Here is a 23428-nt window from a genome sequence, read left to right as displayed (position 1 = left end):
TATTTATTACATTTATTTATTGTGTGTGTGTGTGGCCAGCTCAGCCCACCAGGGGGCAGGGCTGGCTGGCATGTGGTGCTGGAGGATCGAACCGAGGTCCCTGTGCTTTGCCAAGCTTGTTTCAAGTAGGTGCTTTAGACCACTGAGCCATCTCTCCAGCCCCCTAAGGACATCTTTAAATTGGGTCCTCAAATTAAGATGGCCCAAGTGAGACCTTTCTCTGTACCCACCTCAAAGATGTTCCTGGAGGAAATAGTTCCCATATTCTCCTTTCATGGCTCCCCCAGCAGCAGAAGATAGTAGGAAAAACTAAAACAATGTAAAGCTGGGCCCAATTGTCCAAAGAGATTTTAAGGAGTCCTTTGTACTACAACCTTTGTCTGCCATCTTGGGAGAGAAAAGGGTGTGTGTGTGTGCGTGCGTGCATGCGTGCGTGTGTGTGTGTGTGTGTGTGTGTATGATCAAAATATAAATTCTAAACTTGTTTAGATTTTGGTCACCATCTCCTCCCAGGATCATCACAGGGCACAATTCCACAGAGCACCTTCTCATCGTAGCCTTCAGAATTGTGTCAAGAGTGATTTCACATTGATTGCAGCAATTGATTGCAGCAACAGTGCACTTCCCGGAGCTGACAGTGTGGTGGTCATGTTTTATATCTGTTTCCTTCCTTGTGCATGCTTGTGCTCTTCTCTAAAGATTATTCCAAGGAGGAAAAAGGCAACTCAGACAGCTTTGTTCTCTGTTCCCTGACAACTGAATATGTGGCAGCGCAGTTCTACCAGCCCAACACCACCTTTGTTTTTTGGTTTGTTTGTTTGTACGGTAGTGGGGTTTGAACTCAGGACTTTTTGCTTGCTAGGCAGGCGCTTGTGCTGCTGAGCTATCTCCCTGGCCCAACATCACCTTTGAATACCTCATAAATGTTTTTCCTCCTTGTAGGCAGTGAATTCTGGGGAACTCCGAGCGTTTGACTGGGGAAGTGAAACCAAGAATCTGGAGAAAGGCAATCACGTAAGACAGTCAAATACCAGCCACTGAAGCTGCATCCTGTGGAAATGCATGCAAGGGAGGTCACAGGGACAGGTTATTCTAAGGATAAGAATAAAATATAAGAATTCTATTAAAAAGAAAATAATAAAACTTCAGGGTTGACTGCCTTTCAAACTGGGCAGGTTCACAGTTTAGCCAAGAGGCTGCTCTGCTTCTGCTACAGAATTGGAGGCCTTTTTGGTGGTGGTAACTCATGAGCAGGAAACTGGGATTCTTTGTTGCAGGGTGGGGTTGAGTTAGTCCAAGGAAGGGTGTGTACAGTGGCACTAGAAGGATCATTAGCATGTACAAAAAACAAGTAGACAAACAAGGATGGAGGTAGTAGAGACATTTCCTGGCACCGTGGGAAGAACATGAGACAGCAAGGGGGGACTGCTGTGCTAATCCTGCCTCTGGACGATATGCTTATGAGCTGCTACTATAGGCAACTTTGGTTCATCAGGACTAATTTTCTATTTAAAATAATTATTGGCTTACATAATCTTTGTGTTCTTGATTATACTTGGGATTTAAAGGTTAAAAATTATTATATTACCCTATAAACCATGAAGTCAATGCTATGAAACAAAATTTAGGGCTGGCCAGACAGCTCAGTGAACTAAAGCACCTCCTTAGGCAGATGCAGGGACCAGGGTTCAATCCCCAGCGTGCCATGCCAGCCCCACCCCTAGGGTGCACGGAGAAGTGACTGAGACTGGGTGTGGTGTACACCCCTTAATCCCAGCACTTGGGAGGCTGAAAACAGGAGGATCATTAGAGTCTGGTCTGTGCAGTAAGACCCTGCAAACTCTTTACTTACTAAATACATAGAAAAAAAAAAAGAAATAAAATTTAAACTAAAAAAGTAGAGAATCAGAATTGGATAAATATATACTTTTGAGTGTAAAACCTGCCCCCAAAATTACTGGTGAGTGGTGTAAATGTACATAAATATTGGTTACACAGCCAAAATTACAGGGGATAAATAAATACAGCCTAATATTTCTTCGAGAGATCCAAATCATGCTTAAGGTCCACCGCCTCGCATCAACTTGAAAACAAAATCCTAGAAAGTTGGACAGCCTGTGTGGTTGTCCCTGAATAAAAAACTTTCAATCATAGGTATACATTTCTTTATGTACCCCTTTTCACTCTTTCCTGAAGTAAATGTAGAGAACATTTTCCTGTTTTAAGATGGTTTAAGTTTATCAATAATATTTAATGGGGGGGCCAGGGAGATGGCTCAGTAGAATAAGCACTTCCCTCGCAAGTACAAGGGCCTGAGCTCAATCCCCGGTTCCACGAAAAAAATAGAAAATAAAATAATAATAATAATAATAATAATAATAATTAATGGACTGAGTTCTTCTGAATCTGATACATGCAGAGTGGGTAACAGAAAATAGTAATGGAAAGGAAGGAAAAACACAGATATAAAAAGGTGTCATCGAATCAGGGCAACTTAGACCTAGAGAAGACATTTAGTTCAATCTTTTCATTTGTAAGATGAGAAAAAAACATGAATGTCTCCCTCAGTAATTCCAATCTTCCATATAAGGCTGTACTCCAAATTCATAGGGAGGCACAAAGACAAAGGCAGGTGTTTAAGGGTGGAGCTGAGGCTCTCCGGTGAATTTTGTGATTAAAAGCAAAAACAATCCTCACCAATTCTATGGGATGTCAGTTTCCCGGAGTCAGCCAGACCCGCAAAACTTCCAGTGCTGTTCGAACGTGCGAGTTGCGTTCAAAACAAGGAACAAGGAAGACTACATTCCCTTCTCTGGATGGTGTGGGGGAGCTAAGCTTGGGGGTTGGGACGAGACTTCAACTTTACTGCCCTCTGGTTCAAACTGGCTGAGTGTCTGGCCAGCCCATGAGTGGTCCAAGGCCTTGGAATTTCAGGCAGAATCACAGAATGTGTCTGGGAGGATCTAGAGGCCTTTGTGGTAGGTTCCCTGCCTTTCCCTGTAGAATACCTCTAATTCTTGCGTATAAAATGTTTGATAAAGTATCTTTTACACTTACAGGTACCTTGCTTTTAAAGGCAATTCTTTCTTATGCATATCTGAAATGTAAAGTGTGGTTTCAGAACTTTAAATACCATCATGTTGTCTAGAGCTAAAGCTATTATTTCATTCCAGCCAACTCCTTTAAGGTACAATGTGCGAGATATGACAGTCCCGACGGCGATGTGGTCAGGAGGTCAGGATTGGCTTTCAAATCCAGAAGATGTGAAAACATTGCTCTCTGAGGTGACCAACCTCATCTATCACAAGAACATTCCTGAGTGGGCTCACGTGGACTTCATCTGGGGGCTGGATGCCCCCCACCGCATGTACAATGAAATCATTCATCTGATGAAGCAGGAGGAGCCCGACCTGCCCCAGGGAACCTGCAAGGTCTCACTGTCAAACTTCTGATACTCACAAGGCTTGGGAACTTCCTTATGGAAGATGGGGCTCAGACCAGGAGTAGAGTAGGAGATTTTAAGGATTCCTGGAAGGGAAAGCCTACCATATCTTTCAAAGGGTGGGCAGAGCTAACAGTTATATTTTCCTTCAGATTTCTACATTTGGCATGAGTACTCAGATTTACATATTTTTTTAGTTAGTTAAACTAAAGCAATAGCAAATATGGGTTTCCTGTGCTATTATGTCTTCTACCATTTTGAAGGTTATTTTTCACCGAACACCCAGGAAGTACCTTGACATTTACTACATCATTTGGATAAACCGCCTTCAAACATTTATGTTTTCGAAAGTCATATTTTTGGAGGATCAAAGTAAAATGACAAATTGGAGCAGATACTGAAGTCAAAAAATTTCTAGATTGTTGTTGATTCTGACAAAGTGGGGGGGACATTTCTACCTTGTTGCCACAGAATCAGGATACTACCTACCTCAGAAAGCCAATCAGCTTTAACGACGACGACAAAGGCATCGCTACGTGGCCCAGATGTGTGTATGTTAAGCATCCTCAGAACAGGGCCAAGTTTACAGCTGGATCATACAGGAGAGACTTTTGTAGGCTACTTCTGAGTTTCCCAATAAATACATTATGCACTGCATAGAGCACGCTTGTGTTATATCAGTACTAAGCTCTAGTCTAAGCTTGTTTACACCCGGTAGCTAGGAGTCATATTAGCCCTATTTTTATCTCCCAAAACTAAAACCTTGAAAGAAAGTTGTACAACATCATGAGCAAAATGAAAGCAATTACTATGCATTTTGTCCTTTGGTCATAGCAGTCACCATCAGACAGTCCTCCCAACTCATTCATAAATCTAGATTTGTTTCTTTAGAAAGCTGTGCAATTTTCAGTTTCAACAATGACAGCTGGAAATTATATAAGTACTATTTTACCAAATCTAATCTAAAATCCAGTGAAAGGTATAGTGTGCATAATGCGTGCTGACTCAATGCTGTTCAGAGCTATGCTGGTGTGTGCAGGGTGGTTTTAATTTAGACTCAGGAGTCAACAGGAACTAATTTCCATGCCAATGAATCTTAAGTAATTTAGAGACACTTAAGGACTTTAGAAGCTACATCTGTATACTACTACTTCCTTCAGGGCCTGAGGTAGTTCAATAAGTATTTCCAAACTTAATTTTTGTTAAGACCTTCATTCCATTCAAGGATAGAAAATCTCTCACTCTGTGACTGTATTTCTTATCATACATAGTATTATTCAACCTGTGACTACATCTATGACAGGATTAGTCTTGATTTTCAAAATTTGGTCAAATTTTAAAAGCATATTTTTTTCCACTAGATATCATTTATAAAGGAAGTAAAATAAATACTTTGGTATTCATCTCTCATTGAATATAGTCTAGATTCTATTTTATTATACAATTATATTTTAATTACTATATTTCTGTCTTTTGTGACGGGCTTTATTCAGATAAGTTATAATATTATTTTGTCAACAAAAATAAACATATCTGGGGCTGGCATGCTATACTGCATTTTTACTAGGCAAGGCCCAGGTTCAACCCACAACACCATACACACAAAAAGAACTTTACAATAAAATCAACAAAACTAGCAAATGTAGTAGCCTCTTGGCATTTACAAGAGGATTACAATCTTTTCTTTTAATTTTCAGTATTGGAGATCAATGGCAGGTCTCTGCACAAGCTAAGCATGTACTCTTCCACTGAGCTACATCCCCAGCCCCTTAAGGATATTTTTTACAGATATTTTGATAGTTACATGTCTAGTTGAAACCAAGGTAGCTTTCATTTGTACGTTAACTCCTGTCTCTAGTGGTATGCCGATAAGCCAGGTTTCCACAAATAGCTTTGCTTTGTGATGTTTGCTCATTTCCATTTCTGTCTAAACATACCCACCTTCCACAACTGACAAACACTTTTATTTAAGTTGTTTTATCGAAGGCATATTTACATTGGAGTCTCTGGACTTCACATGTATACGTACCATTTGACATAAATGTACACACTTAGATTTCTCCTATTTTTACTTAACAGGATCTGGAAGGGGCAAATTTTTCTCCTTGGCATGGTGTAGACAAGACAGACCCTTAGTAAGCCTAACACAACTGGAAAAAAAGAATCTATCTCAGTTAACTGCTCCTCCTTTTCTTCAGGAAAGCCTGAATTTGAAATACCAGTTTTTGACCCAGCAAGAGACTCCAATAACTTTACTATTTCTCCTAGAACCATTATGGTGATGGTAAAATCCATTGAGCAAAAAAGATTATAAAGTCTCTTCAAAAGCATTAACCATAGCAGTCATGATTATCCCATGATGGAGGTATCCACGTTAGGTGGCCTGCAGACCTGTAGTCCACGATGGAAATGGAATCCAGTCCTTTGACTTTGTTACATCTCCACTTGTGAGGTCACAGGGTTATGACGCTTTCCTTAGCATTAATTCAATCTGGGAAAATTTTAGTCTCTGCGCAATGTCCAGTGAGCTCTCACCATTCTAAGAAGAAAGAAGAACTCCAGTTATTTCCTTCCAAATAGAATCAAATGTCAATAAAGCACATAATCAAAGTCCTAAATTAGATTTCTAACAGAGCAACAATGCAAGATTAAAAACTCAGGCTTGGGGCCGGGGAGATAGCTCAGTAAAATAGGCACTTGCCTGGCAAGCTCAAGGTCCTGAGTTCAATCCCCAGTACCAGGAAAAAGGAAAAAAACAACTCTGGCTTTACAACAGCTTTAATTGTTACTAAGTTGTAAAGGCAATGAGATAATTTCCTCACTTAATAAGGACAATCGATTTCACTGCTATTCAAATGAGAGGAAATTTAGCATCTATACTGGGCCTAGATAAGAAGATTGTGCCATTACAGAATCTCACAACCTGGCTCAAGCTCTTTACCTTGTCCTTTATCAAAGGATCTGCGTGGGCCTCCAGAAGCAGGGGGATGAGAGTCTGGTTTTTCATCCTGCAGGCGTAGTGCAGTGCAGTGCAGCCATACTGAAACACAGGCCAGAGGGGTGGCTCATCAGTGGGTTCTCCGGAGACTTCAACAGGCAGCTTCCTTAGCAGCCTTTCAGGCTTGCAGTGCACAACCCAGCAAAGCAGTCTGCTATTTCTAGTACTTAAAAAGCATTCTTCTGCACTTCAAGGTACATGATAATATCTTATAAACCAGCAGCATCCTCCATTTTATCAGTTTATGTTCTAAACTGAAAAATGCAATTTATGATAATCTGATGCTGAATTATGTAAAGGTTTGTTTGCAGAATCAGATATGATGGACAATCAACACCTGAGCCTTTTGGCAAACAATTTATTATCTGCTATCCCTACAATCTGAATGTGAATACTCATATCATTACAGAACATCTGGAAAATCATAGTGGTTATATTCTGTTACCAACTTAAAACACTAACTACAGATCAAGTAAATGTATAGCTGGGAGATTTGGAGTCAAAATCTTTCAGCCAGGCATGGAGGCACATGCTGTAATCCCAAAACTGATGAGGCTAAGGCAGAAGAATCACCACAGATTTGAGGTGAGCAGGGCTACATGGTGAGTTCAAGGCCAGCCTCAAGTATGTAGCAAGACCCTGTCTCAAAAATAAAAGTTTTTTAAAAATCAATCAAGACAACTCAGATACTATCTTCCTCCAGAAAGAATGGCTATCATGAAGAGATCAAATAATAACAAACACTGACAAGGCCACAAAGAAAGGTGAATCTTTCTACATTGCTGTCAGGAATAGAAACTAGTGCAACTACCACAGAGACAGGATGGATAGTCCTCAAAAATAAACAAGTACATAAAACTAGAAATTCCACTTGTCAGCTGTTCCCCTTGTAGGCATCTTCCTAAAAGAGTTAGTCACCATGTTATAGTGATACGCACCCGTGTCTATAGCAACACAATTTATATTACTAAATCTTAGAAACAGCCTGTGGACCCATCAACAGATGATGGAGAGAGAAAATGTGGTCTTACAGATGACAGAGTATTATTATGCCATAAAGAAGGATAAACTTGAAGCATTTGTAGGTGAATGGGTGAGCCTCGGGATTGTAGTGTTGTCAATAAATCAGATGCATAAGTATAACCTCATGGTTTTACATGAGATATCCAAAGTGTAAATAAAGAGTAAAATAAAGGGTAGATAATGGAAAGTAGGGAGGCCCTTTTCCAGTGAGAAGCAGAACAACAGCCAGGAGGAAGTGGGAGGTCAGGAAAGGAAAGGGGATTTAAAAGAGAGTTGAAGGAAATAAATGGAAAGAGATTTTTTTTCTATATTTTAGGCAAGGGTCTATGGGGTGTTCAGGGTCTTACTACTAGATCAGACTCATAGTGATTCTCCTGTTTACAGCCTCCCATGTGCTGGGATTACAGGTACACACCTCCATGCCCAGTCTCAATTGCCCTCTCAGCCCTGGGGGTAGGACCGGCACAGCAGGCCCGGGGATCGAACCCCTGGCCCCTGCACTTGCTTGCAGGTGCTTTAATCCGAGAAAAGAGAATTGTTGCAAATGGGAAGAGGAGCAAGAGTTGGAGGGATCTGGCAGGAGTGGAAGGTATGAGACCAAAGCAAAACATCTAAAATGGGTCGTGTATGGATACGAACTCCCCACAATAAATGTAATCATTATTTCATCCCATCATGTAGTAAAAAAATTATTTTTAATAAGTCAAGAAAACCATTGTCATCATAAGTGAAATAATAATATCCTTGACTATCAAGATGGATGGAGTTAATTTTGGACATTGTCCTCTCAAAATTCTTCTAAGAGTGCTGGAATGAGTGCTAGCATCTTTTTTACTATATGCTGACAGGGTGCATGAAAGATCTAGCTCTAAACTTTTCCATATGAAATAAAGAAAGCCTAAATAAGTATAATGTAAAACACTGCATTACTTAGGGCCAGAAACATGGATTGTACTCTCAAGATAGTTTTCTTTTAATCCCAAAACTGTAAGTACAATTAAATATAATCAGAATTAAAATAATGTAAGTACAAACAGAGACATATCCTCTATCATACAAGAGTAACACCCATAGAACAATTAAGAATTACATAGAATGTTAGCATTTATAATCAAATTTCAACTTGTCCTTTTTCAATCAAATACTGAAAACCTAAACTTTTTTCAATTCATCTAAGCATATAAAATACCATAAATATTTTGAGCCATTATGTTTATTTAAAGGGGTAAAAGGCAAAACCCAAGCCTTGCACTGCCTATGGGAAGAAGTTAGCCGATGTTCCTACTTTCCCAGGGCTCTTACCATCTCTCGGATTTCTCCTGGACCATTGTGCTTGTCTACCTCTATACATACGGGGCCTCTGTGAAAGTGGTTGGAATCTCAGCCACAGCATCAGCTGCTAACATCGCGGGGGTGGGGAGGAGCGTTTCCTCTACACGAGCATTCTGCTTAGCGCTTTGTGTGGATGCAACCTAAAAGGTAATTACTCTATATTCCACAGTATAGACAAGGTAACTGGAATTTAAAATGGCTTAGGACTTAGTAAAGCCCACATAAGTAAAAAGTGATGAGTTTATATTAACATGTAGCTGTCCTGATGAATCCTCTTAATTATTGAAGATGGTATTTGTTACTAGACCATCCATTTTTTAAAAAATAAATTATCATTGTCAAAAACAGTGCTTTATATTCAGTGAAGACTGTATTCTAGAGTTTAATGGAAAAATACAAATAACTTCAAAGTTACCTGACTGGCCATGAGGAAAAAGAAAAGAAAACTAAATGTAAACATTAGTTTTCATTTATTACCAGGAAAATAAGGCATACAACTTTATACATGACAAGCGTATTACCTATAAATATCATTTTAATATCATTTCAGCACAAACTTACACAGTCTGCAGCATTAACCTCAGCCCCAGCGTTAAGTAGCATTCGTACAAGTGCCTCATTCTGCTTTGTCTTTGATACCTATAACAGAGAGCAAGTACAAGGCAGGTTGTATTACATTTTCTCCATCTGTGTCTGGGGAGGCTTTCTAATCAGCAGGATTTATGTAAATTCCCAACCTGCTCTGCATTTGTGCATCGTTGTTAAAATCTTCCCACCTTCTTACTCCCTTCAATATCAGCCAAAACCACAGTTTTCAGGACATATTCTTGGAGTAGCAGCCTCATGACCCAGGAATTTGTCTGAAATTCTTATTTTCAGGCCCCATGGCAGACCTGCCACATCCTACTGAGAATGTGACCCAGTGATCTTTCCTGGCTCAAAGCTCTTCAGAACGTCCCGTTACCCAAGAACAAATCAAAATGCTTCCGTGAACAGGTGCCACAGCAGACAGCCCCGGCCTGCTCTCAGCTCCGGGTTCATCCTGCATAAGCTACACTGGCCTCTGGATACTCTGGTTTCTCTTCAGATCCTATAAATCTTTTGCCTTTCACTGGCCTTTGCAGTATTCCTTCTGCCTGGAGGCTTCTTCTCTCCCTCATTTGCCTCCAAATTCATCTTTCTCAGCCCAGAGCCTCCTAATCAGAGAAGCATCTCTGGCCCACCTGAGCAGATGAAGTCTCTTTCTTCCAGGCTCTCACAGCAGCCGTCACTTCTGTGCCACCCACTTCATAGCGGTTTCACATGTGTTTATGCCCATTAGATGCATAACACCCATCACCTTCTACTTTGTGAGCACCAGGACTGTGCCAGTGTGTTCATTATTGTAACCCTGACAGAGGCCACAGTGTCTGATCCATTACAATGAAGGACTGAAGAAATGAAAAACCTAACCAGATTGCCTCAGAAATCCACTTTCCCTTTCTAGTTTTTTGAGGGGCTCACTATGTAACACTTGGAAACTTCTCCTAGCAGCACGGATCTCCCTGCCAGGGGAGCAAGGCCCTAGAGGCCAACCTCTTGTACATCTGAAGCTTCAATCCCTTTTCTCCTTGTACCTCACTTCTGTTACCAGCTAAACTACTTTCTCATCTCCCTCCTCTGAGATGACTCAACCTTTTCTGGCCCTCTCCGCTATAATTTCCTCTCATACAGCTTATTCGTTGTGTACCACAAATGGACAGTTTTAGGCTCTATTGGTAAGTAGTACACTTGTGCTGTCAGAGCAGGCTATTTATTGCCATTAATATTTTTGCTTAGGTCTCCAACTTCTGAATATTGGACCATCTTGGAAAACAGAGTTGTGTGTAAGAAATTCTGAATGAACCTTACTGATCAAAGTTGTGATGCTTTTCTTTTTGGATACTTTTTTTTCTCATCCTGGGAATCAAACTTAGGATCTTGCACTTGCCAGGCAGGCACTATGCTGCTGAGCTACATCCCCAACCCTGTGATGCTTTGCTTCAAAATCTCTTTAAAAAGTTGCAAATGACAGTTTTCTCTTGCCCCCAAATTACAAGTAATCAAGTAATCTATTTCAAATACACGATGGCTTTTTCTAGAAGGTTTTAGTGATATAAAGCGATTTCATGTTTATTAGTTAAGTAAGCTTTTCATACTCTTTTCCATATATTCCAACATCAAAACCAGAGAACCTCGTTTTCTGTAACATTTAAACTTCCAGAGAGATAACATTATTAAATCTGCAGATTTGGTACTGAAATTTATGTTAACCAGGGTAGCTAATGTGCATGACCTAGCAGTGCAAACGAGCTAAATGCTGGCGTAGATTAAGCATGTGCTTCAGTTTAGCTCAAAGGTGGAACAGGCCACAAGGCAATCAGATGGAGAAAAATGAGTGGGTCGGCCCTGACCTGTTGTCCTATTTGAAAAAAAAAAAAAAAATTCCTCCAGCTCCATCTTTTTCTCATAATATGATTGCATTGCTACATCAACTTCCTATTTACTTATTCAAGAGAAAGAGCATGCAAAAGAGTCATTCCAGCATGATGCCATCTATCCAGGGGAAAGAGGTCCTCAAATCCTCCACAAATATCTTCACCAAATTGGGCCTTTAAACTTTGGAAACTCAGAGAGGATATATAGCAACATAAACTCTTCTCACAAAAAAAGAAGTAAAAGTGCCGGCCATATAGCTCAGAGGATTAAAGCATCTACAGGTAGGCGCAGGGGCCAGGGAGTTGATTCACAGGCCTGCTGTGCCAGCCCTGACCCCAGGGCGCGCTGAGATGGTGATTGAGATTGGGTGTGGTGGCACACGCCTGTAATTCCAGCTCTTGGGAGGCTGTAAACAGGCGGATCACTACAAGTCTGATCTCATAGTGAGACCCTGAATACCCTGTAGACCCTTCCCTAAAATACAAAAAAAAAAAAAAAAAAAAAAAAAAAAAAAAAAAAAGGAAGTAAAATAGTATAAAGAGGGGGGCCGGGGAGATGGCTCAGTAGGATAAGTGCTTGACTGGCAAATGCAAGGATCTGAGTTCAATCCCCAGTTCCACAAAAAAAAAAAAAATAGTATAAAGAGGGTTGCTTTTCAAATGTCCAGGAATTTTTGTGCTTCCTTTCAATGATTCCTGTTCAAGATTAAATTATTTTTCCAAATAGGCTTGCACAGCTTAACTTCACATTGGTTGCCACTTCCACTACTGTCCTTCCCACAAGAATCATAGCATCTAATGTGCCCTGGAAACGTCGCTTATAGAATACAGACGACCTCCAACGCTCAATTGCTTGATTCTTCCTTTTGGAAAAGATTTTCAGCCTTATGATGCTGGAATTATGTTTTGAATTTTTAGTTTTGTTCTTTGCTTGAGCTAAGGAAAAGTAGGAAGATCTCACTTCTGATGCCAGACAGTGCCCAGTCAGCAAAATGCTCACTCGGGTCACTAACGGATGCTCTGCAGTGTGCTGTGTCACTATGCTGTGATGCTGAGGATGTTAGGTACAGTATATGAATTTTCTGCTTATGTTTTCATCCTTCGAGAGGTTTACTAGCATTTAACACCATTGAAAGTTCAGGGGCATTTGCACAAACCAAGGGCTCATTTTTGTTACATTTCTTTACAGCATCTCACTGGGTGACAAAACACCATGAGTCACACCACGGTTCATGTACGACCTGCCCTCTGCTCCCACCAATGTACTCACCATGAGGAAATAGCCAATGAGCAGGACAGGCATTAAGAGGACAATGAGTAGGTAATCAAAGAAGGTAAATCTTTTCTTCACAGCATAATGCAAGCAGGTTCTCCCTTTCTACAAAGTAAAAAGATAATGTGTTTCAAATTTTATATTTTCAGATTACCATATCGAGGTTCAGTTCATTTTTTAAATTACTCAGGTTTCATGGCACCTTTCATCTGTTAGAAATGCCTGGTTAATAAACTCAGATTTCCACTGAGGAGAATATAGAACAGTTCAGTGTCAAGGAAAAGTTTGAGGAAGATCAATAACAAGCAGTGCAGATGAATGTACGCTGTAGAAATAATCGAAGGGTGAATTCTTATGCTCATTTCAGCTTTTGAAAAACTAATATACTGAGATATAAACACAGGATTGACATCATGTGAAAGAGCTGTTGTGGTCCCTTTATAATCTACAGTGGACAATTAGCCACTGCTTGATTTGTTCAAAGGAAGATTTTAACTACACAACAGCGTTTCCATGTTCCTTCATATGCAGTGGTAAAGTATGAGGTAACTTAATTCTTCACATACGTTGATATTATCATGTGCTGAGCTTCCATTTGGAGGGTAGCAGGGAAAGTGAGCCGCGGGACCTCATAAGGGAGGGCAGCCCAGAACACACACAGACAGTTGTGACACAAAACAAACTCTGGTGAAGTTGGAGCAGCAACTGAGCAATACAAGGAAAGGGAGAGAGCAAGAGAAAGGAGAGGTTGCTTTCCGCTTCAGGGAGCCACTGCTCTTAAACAAGAACACTTACTTGTTTTTCTAAATATCAAGGAAATTGTGATCTGTAAACAATTTGGAAAGTAAACAAGAATATAACAATAAAAGTTGGAATTACCTACCAAATAGTCCACAGTTAATGTTGACATTATGCAGTACTGTGCCATATTTTCTTTAGGGCTTTAAATACTTACATATGGTATTTTAAAATGTCAACTTATATTGAATTTAAAATCTTATATTGTCTTTTTTACAAATGCCCACTTAGAAGATGTACACTTTCTATGCCATTCAATATTGTAATGGTTTTGCGGTTTTCTGTTTAGTGGAACTAGTCTATCCAGCTAAATGCTATTAGATATTTTAAGTTTTTTTTTAATAAATAATATTGCCTAAACATCATCCTTCACAGAATTTTGCCAACAATTCTCAGTTTGGCTTTGGCTTAAATTTCTAAAACTAGAATTCATAAACAGATTCAAGAAATGTGAAAAACTTGTTCAGGTTATTCATTTATAAAGACTCCTTTTGGGAAAAATAAAAATATTAGATATTAAAGCACCATTAGAGATATTTAAGAAGTAGAGCATTCAAACAAAAACTAATAGAGAAAAAAATCTCTATTAAAGCGTGGACTGAGGTCCTCTTCAGGATTTTATGCTACCAGAGGACCTAGCAGGGTGCCAGAGGAGGTCATCTGCAAACCCACAGGGAGCTCTTCCTTAGCCTTGGCCCTGATATGTCAAGCATCTCCTTCTTTCAGCTTTCTAATGAGCATGCTCTGGAAAATGAACAAGAACTCACCGATTTCTGACTTCTAACAGGGTAGCTTACTACAACCCTACACACCCGGTTCCCTAGCTGTGTTCTTAGGAGACCCTGTCACTCTACTAAGCAGCCAATCTATTAGCAGCACAGGCATGACTTACTTTTAAACTCATCCAGGGATGAGAGTGTTGCTCAGTGCTAGATTGCTTGACTAGGGTGGGTAAGATCCTTAGTCTTAATCTCCAGCACCACAAACTAATGAACAAAAGTCCACGCAAGCAAAAAATAGTAAGCACATGCCAAGAAGTGACTAGTTATTCATTTTTTAATAATATAATGCTACTCCTAATGAGTTGACCTTTAATGGCGAGTGGTGAGTGGGGCCCTACCAGGTGTTCTTCTCATTGAATGCACTTGAGTAGCTACAGGACATCCATAACTTTTACAAAAAGTGACCAAGCATTTATTGAGTATAATTGAAATGTTGTCCTTACTACGATGCAGATGCAGATATTCCAAAGGGTTCTTTAAGGATGCTCCCAGCAAGGCACACCAACGACACTCTGCTCTGGTTCTGAAAACTCCAAACCGGCTAACATTGCATCTTATAATGCATTCTTTGTGTCTTTTTGTACTATTTCAGGCCCTTGGCTGAAGACCATACATGCTCTCAGCAGGTTTCTTAGATCATTCTTTCATACTGCAGGAACATAGGAACTTCTTTCTGATCAGGTAATTTGTCTAGGATATTAAACTATAACTTAAATTTAACAACATTTCTCTAAAGAGAAATGTTCCCACTATATCTGCAACAGTGAAAAGAGGAAAGAAAGAGAAGAGAGGGGAAAGGATGGGAGTAAGAAGAAGAAAAGAAGAAGCTCTATCCAGACAACAGACTGAAGCATTCTCTTCCTCTTTCAAAATTACAAAGACAGAACCAACCCTACAGTACCTCTGTTGACTGAACTATGTTTTATTATGCCGTTTAGCACAGTAAAACATCCTTGGCAGTTATCAGTCTCTCCAAAGTCATACTTTAAAAAATAAAGAAAAAGAAAACAACAACAAAAAACAAAACAATGGTCAGTATTAGGAGCTACAAACAATGAAAAAGTGACATTCACTGTTTCCACCAGCAGGAGGAGAAGAAATGATAATTGAGCTCTGTGCTCACATCAAACAACCTCACCTGGTTCTTGAGGTTGACGTTAGCATTCCTTTTTAAAAGGAAGGAAACAATTCTCACGTGCCCTCGCCTACAAGCACAGATGAGCGGAGTGTCTCCATTGAAGCCATCTTGAATGTTGATATAGTGGCTGTCTTCTCTTACCCACCGCCACAGTTGACCCAAGTCATTTTGGTAGGCTGCCTGGCAGATGGGCTGAGTGAAGAAAGACAAATATATTTCTTTAAATAAAAACATAAGACCAGGCTTGGTGGTACATGCCTGTAATCCCAGTGCTGGGGAGGCTGAAACCAAGAGGATCACTACAAGTCTGAGCTGCGTAGTGAGACCCTGTACCAAATACATAAATTTAAAAAATAAGAATAAATAGATGCAAACATAATTAAACCAAAATAAGGAACAAAGAAAGAAGGGGGAGGAGGGAAAGAAAGAGGAGGAGGAGACAAAGAAAAAGAGCAAGTAAGAGTAGAAGAACGAGGAAAAATCCTTATCTAATAACTTAAAATTTAAGTTGGAAGGAGGAGGAGGAAAAAGAGAAGGACAAGGAAGAGGACAAGGAGGAGAGAGAAAGGCAAAGAAATGAAGAGGAGGAATAGGAGGAAGAAGGAGAAATCATTACCCAATAATTTAAAATTTGTTTTAGAATTGCAATATATTGCTTAGCTATTTTGGGCTTGCTATACCTGGTCTTTGAGCTAGCAGTGCATAAGTCCATGAGGAGCATTCACATTCTCTTAGATTACCTGGCACATAGAGCAGACAAATAGCAAATAGACAAACAAGTGAATGACTGCATGAAATGCTGCACATCTGGCGAGTAAGGAAGCTGTCTGTTGTGATTGCAACAGTGGGCAGCCAGAACAGCAGGCCCCCACCAAAGCTAAGCAAGCGCGTGGGAGGTGCTCAGGGCAGCACTAGGCAATAGGATGAGACCTGCGTGACAGGAGACCTAGCAAAGTAGAGAACATGGGTTTTAGGCAAAGCACACACAAATAAAAGCTATATAATTGTTATGTTTTAACCCTAAAATACCTTCCAAAAGTCTCATGTGTTCAGAAGTAGGGCTTTTGGGGCCAGGAAGATATCTCAGTGGACCAAGCACCTGCTTAGGCAAGCACAGGGACTGGGGTTCGACCTCTGGCACCACATGCCATGCAGACCCTGCCCCTGGGGTGCACTGAGCCAGCAACCAAGTCCAGACGTGGTGGCACATGCCTGTAATCCTAGCACTGGGGAGGCTGAAAACAGGAGGATCACTATAAGTTCAAGCTGCATAGTGAGATGCTGTACCAAATACAATAAAAATAAATAAATAAACAGAAGTAGGGCTTTTGGAAAGTATTTGGATTGTGGAAGCACTGTATTCAGGGACTTCATCCATTGGTACATTCGTAGCTAAAGGAGCTAGCAGAAGGTAAGGCCTGGCCAGAGGATGTGAGTCTCTGGGGTTGTGATCAGAATGGCTTCCCTCTTGTCCCTGATTCCTGTCCCTGCCTCTCTGCCCTCTGGCTGCCATGGGAAGAGCAGCCACCCTCTGCCAGCCCTTCGCACCATGCATTTCCAGACTTAAAGCCAGATAATGGTGGACTGAATCCTCGGAAACCATAAGCCAAATAAAGCTCCCCTCCTTTCAAATGGAGGTGTCAGGTATTTTGTCCTCGTAAGAAAGTGAATCATGGAATGAGTAACTGCAATTTTTTTAGATTCTGTTTATGAGAAAAATATTATAAAAAGCTGTGGAATGCACCATGGGGATAGTCTAGTAAGATCTAAGCTAGTCTCATCTTGCCAACTTCAGTCTCTGCCCCAGCCTTTGTGTACCCCTGCTCCTCAGAAGACACTGTGGCAGGCTTCTAAATTAGATAGAAATATTATAGGCAGTCAGACAGGGCCAAGCCCTCAAGAAGACAGCATGGAAGGCATGATACCTTGCAATCATAAGAGAGATGGACACTCTTACTGTGGGCCAGACTACAGACCAAAGATTAAACAAATTCTTACCTCCCTAAAGATAAGCATTTGGGATTATCATCACCTTGAGGAAGTCGGGAAGAGTCACTAATCCAACCACTACCAGCTACTGGATAAAGTCCTGTTCTATATTCATGCTCATTTTCCACGTGACTGTGTTTGGTCCCATTTGGTCCTTGTTTTAATGAATTTTATCTGAGCAGTGGTGCTTCTAACCTTATTGGTTGACCATAGTTTGGTCCCACCTCATGCCCACCTAAGCGAGTTCCCCTGTTCTCCACCTCAGACCTGTCTCACCTCATGGTTTTGCTCTATGAAGTTCCCCAAAAGAGATTCCTCCTGAGCAACCCACTCAAGTCCCCCTTCTGTCCCTGTCTCAGACAGGAGCTTTCTTTCCTCCCAATAAATATTCTGCTCTTAACCTCTGTTTCTTCCTAAAATTCATTCTTTGGTTTTAGAGAACATGAACTCGTCTGAGGCACCTTTCACCTCGGAGTTCATTTCCTTATGTCAACACTACCCTACTCCATCCCTCTGGTTACTACCCTGCGTTCTCATGTGCCTAAAACACAATCCCAGCCTTCACCTAACTCCTCCTAACTCAACCCCCATGTTATTACTTAACTTTTACTTTGTCCAAGAAGTCTTTTCTGATTTCCAACATTGGTATTTGCTCTTCACTCTGGGGAGCCCTTCCTGGACTTCACTGTGGTTTGGGAAATCTATATTCATAATCTCAGGGAAAAGTTACTGGAGCCCTAGAAAGTTAGCTCCAATCTACCACTACTAGTATGACGCATGGTGAGATAAAGACACTAAGGCACATATGGAGTTGTGGGGCACCAAGGGGGTCCTAAGTCCAGCTGGAGTGATGGCTAATGGGAACAAAGGCCATGACTGGGGCCAAGCCCAGGTTGTATTAATTATCAGGAAGGGAGTGGCTGGGAATGCATGGATGTAGTTGTGGCTGGAAGTATGGGAGTGACCCAATCTGGGTTAGATAGGAGGCCCGAAATCACCTCTGCAATACCATTCAAGGCAGTATCTAGTGTTCTGGGGTAGGGACTTCTGCTCTGATGTATCATCTTTATGCCTCTTCTCTCAGGGGTTGCTCCCAGGACTCCAGCTGACAGTGTGGGGTATTGCTCTCTCTCTTGCCTGGCTCACACATGTTTTTGGAACTATGGGACATGGCAGCACTGCCCTGTCACCTTGCTTCAGAGACCACAACCAGCACCTTGGCTAGACCAATATGCATGCTTAAAGCCAACTGAGGGGAGAAGGTGAAGTCCTGGCCAGCTCGGTACATATCAATACATGGAGATAGAGTCAGGTTCAGGCAAAATGGAGACAACTGCTCTTCTTTCAAGGAGAGTCCTCCAGGTGGTTCTACGCACTTCACAACTACAATTTTCTTACATTCATCTTTTCTTATCTACATTCATTCATTCTTTTTCACATTCCAAGCTAACATGACTCAGGCAGGGTTTGAGACAGCATTGAGAGAGGGACGGCAGAGAGAGGAGGCCATAGAGAGGGATGGCAGAGTCAGGGAGGGCAGAGAGAGGGAGGGCAGAGACAGGGAGGGCAGAGACAGGTCATATCTCCACTAGCTGTCAATTATAGTTACTACGAAAACAAGAGTATATAACATATTACTCTTATCAATGTGAAATATATCCATTGAGTGGTAAAATAGGACAGAAACACACATACACACAGAATTGTTTGTATGTGTGCAATTCTGAAAATTGAACTCAGAGCCTCACTTTCTCCCTCAGCCTGTTAAACACATGCTCTGCCCCTGGCCTACATCCTCAGTCCTTAAGAAAACATTTTTAAAGGCCAGGTGGGTAACCAAGATCTGCAGAAGCTGGGATGCAGCAGTGACAAAGTCAGGTGGGCGCACTTGCTGACCGGCTCAGGTCCTAATATTGCCAGGCGTCATCAGGTGCCACCTGTAACTACTTCTCTCATGGCAATCCTGACAACCAAGCCCACGGCACTGTGCACGTCAGCCACGGGCAGCCTCACGGATTCCTCCCCAGGCCTGTGATGTGCCTCCACACTCAGAGACTTTCTCAGGAGAGAAACATCCTGAAAGCAGATCAACTTGCAACAGGCAGGAAGCAGACTTCTGTCCCCAACACAAAATACACATGACTCGTGAATTGCACATTTTAATAGAAATGTTCACTTTCACACCATGTGTTCACTTTCCTCAGTCTTCTGTCTATTAGGCTTCTTGCCATTTGCACACAACAGTGTGTGACAGTGTGCGTGACATGGGGAAGACCGGAGCAGGTGAGAGAACACTTCTCTGGTGGTGAAGAAACGAGCTGTAGCTCTGGCTGTTGCTAACACCCTGGTGGCTATAGACAACTCACTTCCTCTCTGGTGTGGTTCAGTGCCCTTGATCGTGAAATAAAGAAGTGAAGAGAAAATTCTTCTGGATTTTCACAATCTGTGTCTTCCGGGACTTTAGTCTTAACCAATATGTCTGCCATGCCACAAACAGTGCTGAAAAGCTTGCAGTGAATTTCTTCTGCTCTACTAGTAGCATCCAGTTATTTAAATTTTCATAACAAGTAAAATAAAACTAAATAGAACAAAATTTCATAAAACCACCAGTTCTTAATTTTGTCAATCAAATGCACAAAAGACAGTATCACAATTCACAAAAGACATGCTGGCATAAACATAAAAATAAAGCTAAGGATGTAACTCAGTGCAGAGCACTTGTTTAGCAACTGGAAGTCTTGGGTTCGATTCCCAGAACTGTATACATTTTTAAAATAAAACACGAATATTTAAAATATATGCATTGCTAAGCAGACTAAAGCACCTGTTTAGGCAGAGCACGGTGGGTAGAGTTCGATTCCTGGTGTGCCATGCCGGCCCTGCCCACGGGGTGTGCTGAGAAGGCAATTGAGACTGGGCGTGGTGGCACACGCCTGTAATCCCAGCTCTTTGGAGGCTGAAAACAGGAGGATCACTATGAGTCCGATCTAGTAGTGAGAGCCTGAACACCTTGTAGACGCTGTCCTAAATACATAAGTAAAGCAAAATATATGCACATACATATGTACACAGCACCAAGCTCCCTCCTGTTCCCGATACTCCACAGCCCTCCCTCCCTGTCCCAGTGCAGTCCTCCATGCTGCCTGCCTGGCTCCTGACTCCAAGATCGAGGCTCCTCAGAAGCATTTACTGAGCATTCACTAAACACATGCGGAGTTCTGAGCGAAGCACACAGTGTTTGGGGGGCTTTCTTTCTCAACCCCACTTGCACAATATTATTTAAAATATTAACCTGATTTTGTCTTTAGTCTTTCTTAGGCTTCCAGTGTCCTAGGCACAAAATATCTGGTTTTTGAAAGCAGAGTGTTAGGGGGTTTGATCCTGAAAGCAGATCAAGGGGCTGGGGATTTGGCTCAGCGGTAGAATGCTTGCCTAGCAAGCTGGAAGCCCTGGGTTCGGTCCTCGGCACCAAAAACAAAACATAAACCTCCCCTAAAAAACAATTCAACCAAAAAATACAGTAAAATCAAAAAAGACCAAAAACTAACAAGGCAACTGAAAACAGATCAACTTACAATAGGCAGGAAGCAGACTTCTGTCCCCAGCGTGAAATACACAATTCATGAATTGCACATTTTAATAGAAATTCACACTTACACACCACATATTCACTTTCCTCAGTCTTCCATCTGTTAGGCTTTTCACCATTTGCCCACGATAGCTCAGTAACAGAGCACAGGCTTAGTATGCGCAAGGTCTTGCATCAATCAATCAGTCAATCAATCAGCCACTCTGGCTGAGACGCAAGTAAGGTGACATGAGTTGTGCTAAGAGCTGAAGAGACTGTGCTGTTATGAGCTCTCAATTCCAAGAGGGGGCAGCAGCTCAGTGTCAGAAAAGTAATAAAAACAGAGAACAAAGTCCCACAGAAAAGTGGCCTAGCTATAGCCTAATAGAATGACTCGTTTACGACAATTAAAGTTTTAATTTTTTTTTTTTTTTTGCTTTTCCTTATTTATTTGATACAGACTCTCTGTATGCAACTCAGACTCATAGTGATCCTCCTGTCTCAGCCTACCCAGCACTGGAATTACAGGCGTGCACCACCACACCCGGCTTCAAGGCCGGCACAGCGTGCCCATGGTTCCAGGGTCAGCACCGCATGCGGTACCAGGGATCAAACCCTGGTCCTTGCACTTGCCAGGCAGGTGCTTACACTGCTGAGATATCTCCTCAGCCCTAGAACTTTTATTTTATTCATTATATACAGCAATCTCTTACATATTTTGTAAGAACTAGAAGAGTTCAAGATTCCCAACACAGATGATAGATATTTAAAGAGATGAAAATGTTAATTGCTTTGATTTGGTGATTGACATATTATATACATGAATGAAATTATCATGTTGTACCCCATAAACATATGTAATTATTATGCCAGTTAAAAATAAAGAAAATACAAGGAAAAGCCCGGCAGACAGACTAGACACGACGAAGAGGAAGGGTATCTACTTGAACTAAAGGAAGAGCTGTTATGCATCCTGTTGGGCCTGCGTCATTCCTGAAACTCGAGGGTACTGTGGATATAGAGGAAATGCGCTTGGCAAATTATTAATTTCAATACAAGTCCTTTCTCCAACCACATTGCTGTTATTTTGGTTCAAATCTTTCTTGGTGTCACCAGGACTATTATAAAGCTAATTATACAAGGAATGATCAAAATATATGATGGATTTTTCAATTTAAAAATATTATAGTAAAAGATACCATGCTGTTAACCCCCTCAAAACATTTCTCCTTGTGTCAAACACAGTTACCTACCATTCTTTTTTATTTTTTAAAAGAATACACAATAGAGTTATAAAGAAAAAACAGGGGCTGGGGAGATAGCTCAGTAGAATAAGTGCTTGCCTGGCAAGGGCAGGGTCCTGAGTTCAATCCCCAGTATCAAAAAAAAAAAAAAAAAAAAAAAAAAAAAAAAGGAAAGAAAGAAAGAAAAAAAAATCAGTGTTAGAAACAATGCATGATTTCTCTAAACATAGTAACACGAATTCAGCAATGGTTGCTGTATTACATGATGCTGTCTTCAAATTAGTTGCTCACTACCCCACCATTCTTGTTATTTTGTTAACCAGTTCTGGAAGTCCTCCTTTGCGGGTGAATTCTGGTACCAAGCACTGTCCACTGGAAAGCCGGACTTGTAAAGACATCTTGGCGCCTCCTCATCCACCTGCTGGATCCGCAACTCCCAGTCTTCCCCAAAGTCAACATGAGTGCGAAAGGTGGATGTTTTGAATCAGTTCGGACATGAAGGCAGCCAGGACACTGCGACTAAAGAAATTTAAAGAGCACTCCCAGAAAGCGGCAAGAACTATGGGATAGATGTGTTTGAAGCAAGGGGAGTATTTTGAGGAGGCCTGACATCAGTGTGTCTTCTACGATAATATTTTTAAAAAACGTGAACACTTACCCTATGTGTCAGTCATAGCTTATAACCATCCTTATCTCCCCGGCCTCTTTCATGCTCAAAATGCAGCAGCTGCGTCTCCTTTTTCAGCTGAAAACACTCCTCAGTGACCGCTTGGGTCAGAACTGTCTCCACGTGGAGACACATGACCTTTTCAAACCCACACTGCCTGTCTTTCCAATGGCACCTTCTGCACATTCTTTATCGATTACCTTGATCCAAGCAAATAAAGACGTGTAGTTGCTAAGTTTGAATGTGTCCCATGCAGAGTTCCTGGATGGCTAACTTGATCCCCACTGAGAGTGGCAATGTTGAAGGTGGGCCTAATGGGAAGCATTTGGGTCATCACAGCCCTGCTGTCATGAACAGGCTAGTGTTACATCCCAGGAGTGGCTCGGCTAAGGCAGGAGTGGGTTCCTGAGAAAAGGACAAGTTTGGCCCCTCTTGCCCCTCCCCTTCCACTGTAGAATGATCAGCTAAGGCCCTAGCCACATTCTGCTGCTTAGTCTCAGATTTCCTGCTTCTACAAAGATGAGCCAATACATTTCTATTCACTTTAATTACCTAGGCTGTGGTATTCTGTCATAGCAAGTGGACAACAACAGCGATGTTAACAGCCTTCTCTCCAACTAGACTGTCCACTAAATTAGGGTGGGTGTTATGTCTGCACCCATTCAGCATTCTATCCCTGGCAGCCAGCATGGCACTTGGCATATAGTAGGAATATATA

At 41.4% G+C, this 23428-nt stretch overlaps 2 protein-coding genes across 2 annotated transcripts in view; one reads left to right on the top strand and one right to left on the bottom strand.

The window, feature by feature from the left end:
• Positions 1–3481, top strand: part of Lipm (lipase family member M) — a 27434-nt gene extending 23953 nt beyond the window's left edge. The window contains exons 8-9 of the mRNA XM_004632078.1: positions 943–1014; positions 3174–3481. Of these exons, the coding sequence (XP_004632135.1) occupies positions 943–1014; positions 3174–3452 (351 nt within the window). The 3' untranslated portion in view covers positions 3453–3481. The remainder of the gene's footprint in view (positions 1–942; positions 1015–3173) is intronic.
• A 1401-nt stretch (positions 3482–4882) lies between these two features.
• The window catches only part of Ankrd22 (ankyrin repeat domain 22), a 25222-nt gene continuing 6676 nt past the window's right edge, over positions 4883–23428 (bottom strand). Inside the window, exons 2-6 of the mRNA XM_023716183.1 lie at positions 15243–15434; positions 12522–12629; positions 9357–9434; positions 6384–6482; positions 4883–5981 (exon numbers count right to left, since the gene is read on the bottom strand). Coding sequence (XP_023571951.1) covers positions 5904–5981; positions 6384–6482; positions 9357–9434; positions 12522–12629; positions 15243–15434 — 555 coding nt within the window. The 3' untranslated portion in view covers positions 4883–5903. The remainder of the gene's footprint in view (positions 5982–6383; positions 6483–9356; positions 9435–12521; positions 12630–15242; positions 15435–23428) is intronic.

This window comes from Octodon degus, unplaced genomic scaffold (genome assembly GCF_000260255.1).
Source record: "Octodon degus isolate 3935 unplaced genomic scaffold, OctDeg1.0 scaffold00046, whole genome shotgun sequence".
Lineage (NCBI taxonomy): Eukaryota > Metazoa > Chordata > Mammalia > Rodentia > Octodontidae > Octodon > Octodon degus.
This window is presented reverse-complemented; position numbering and strand designations above follow the sequence as displayed.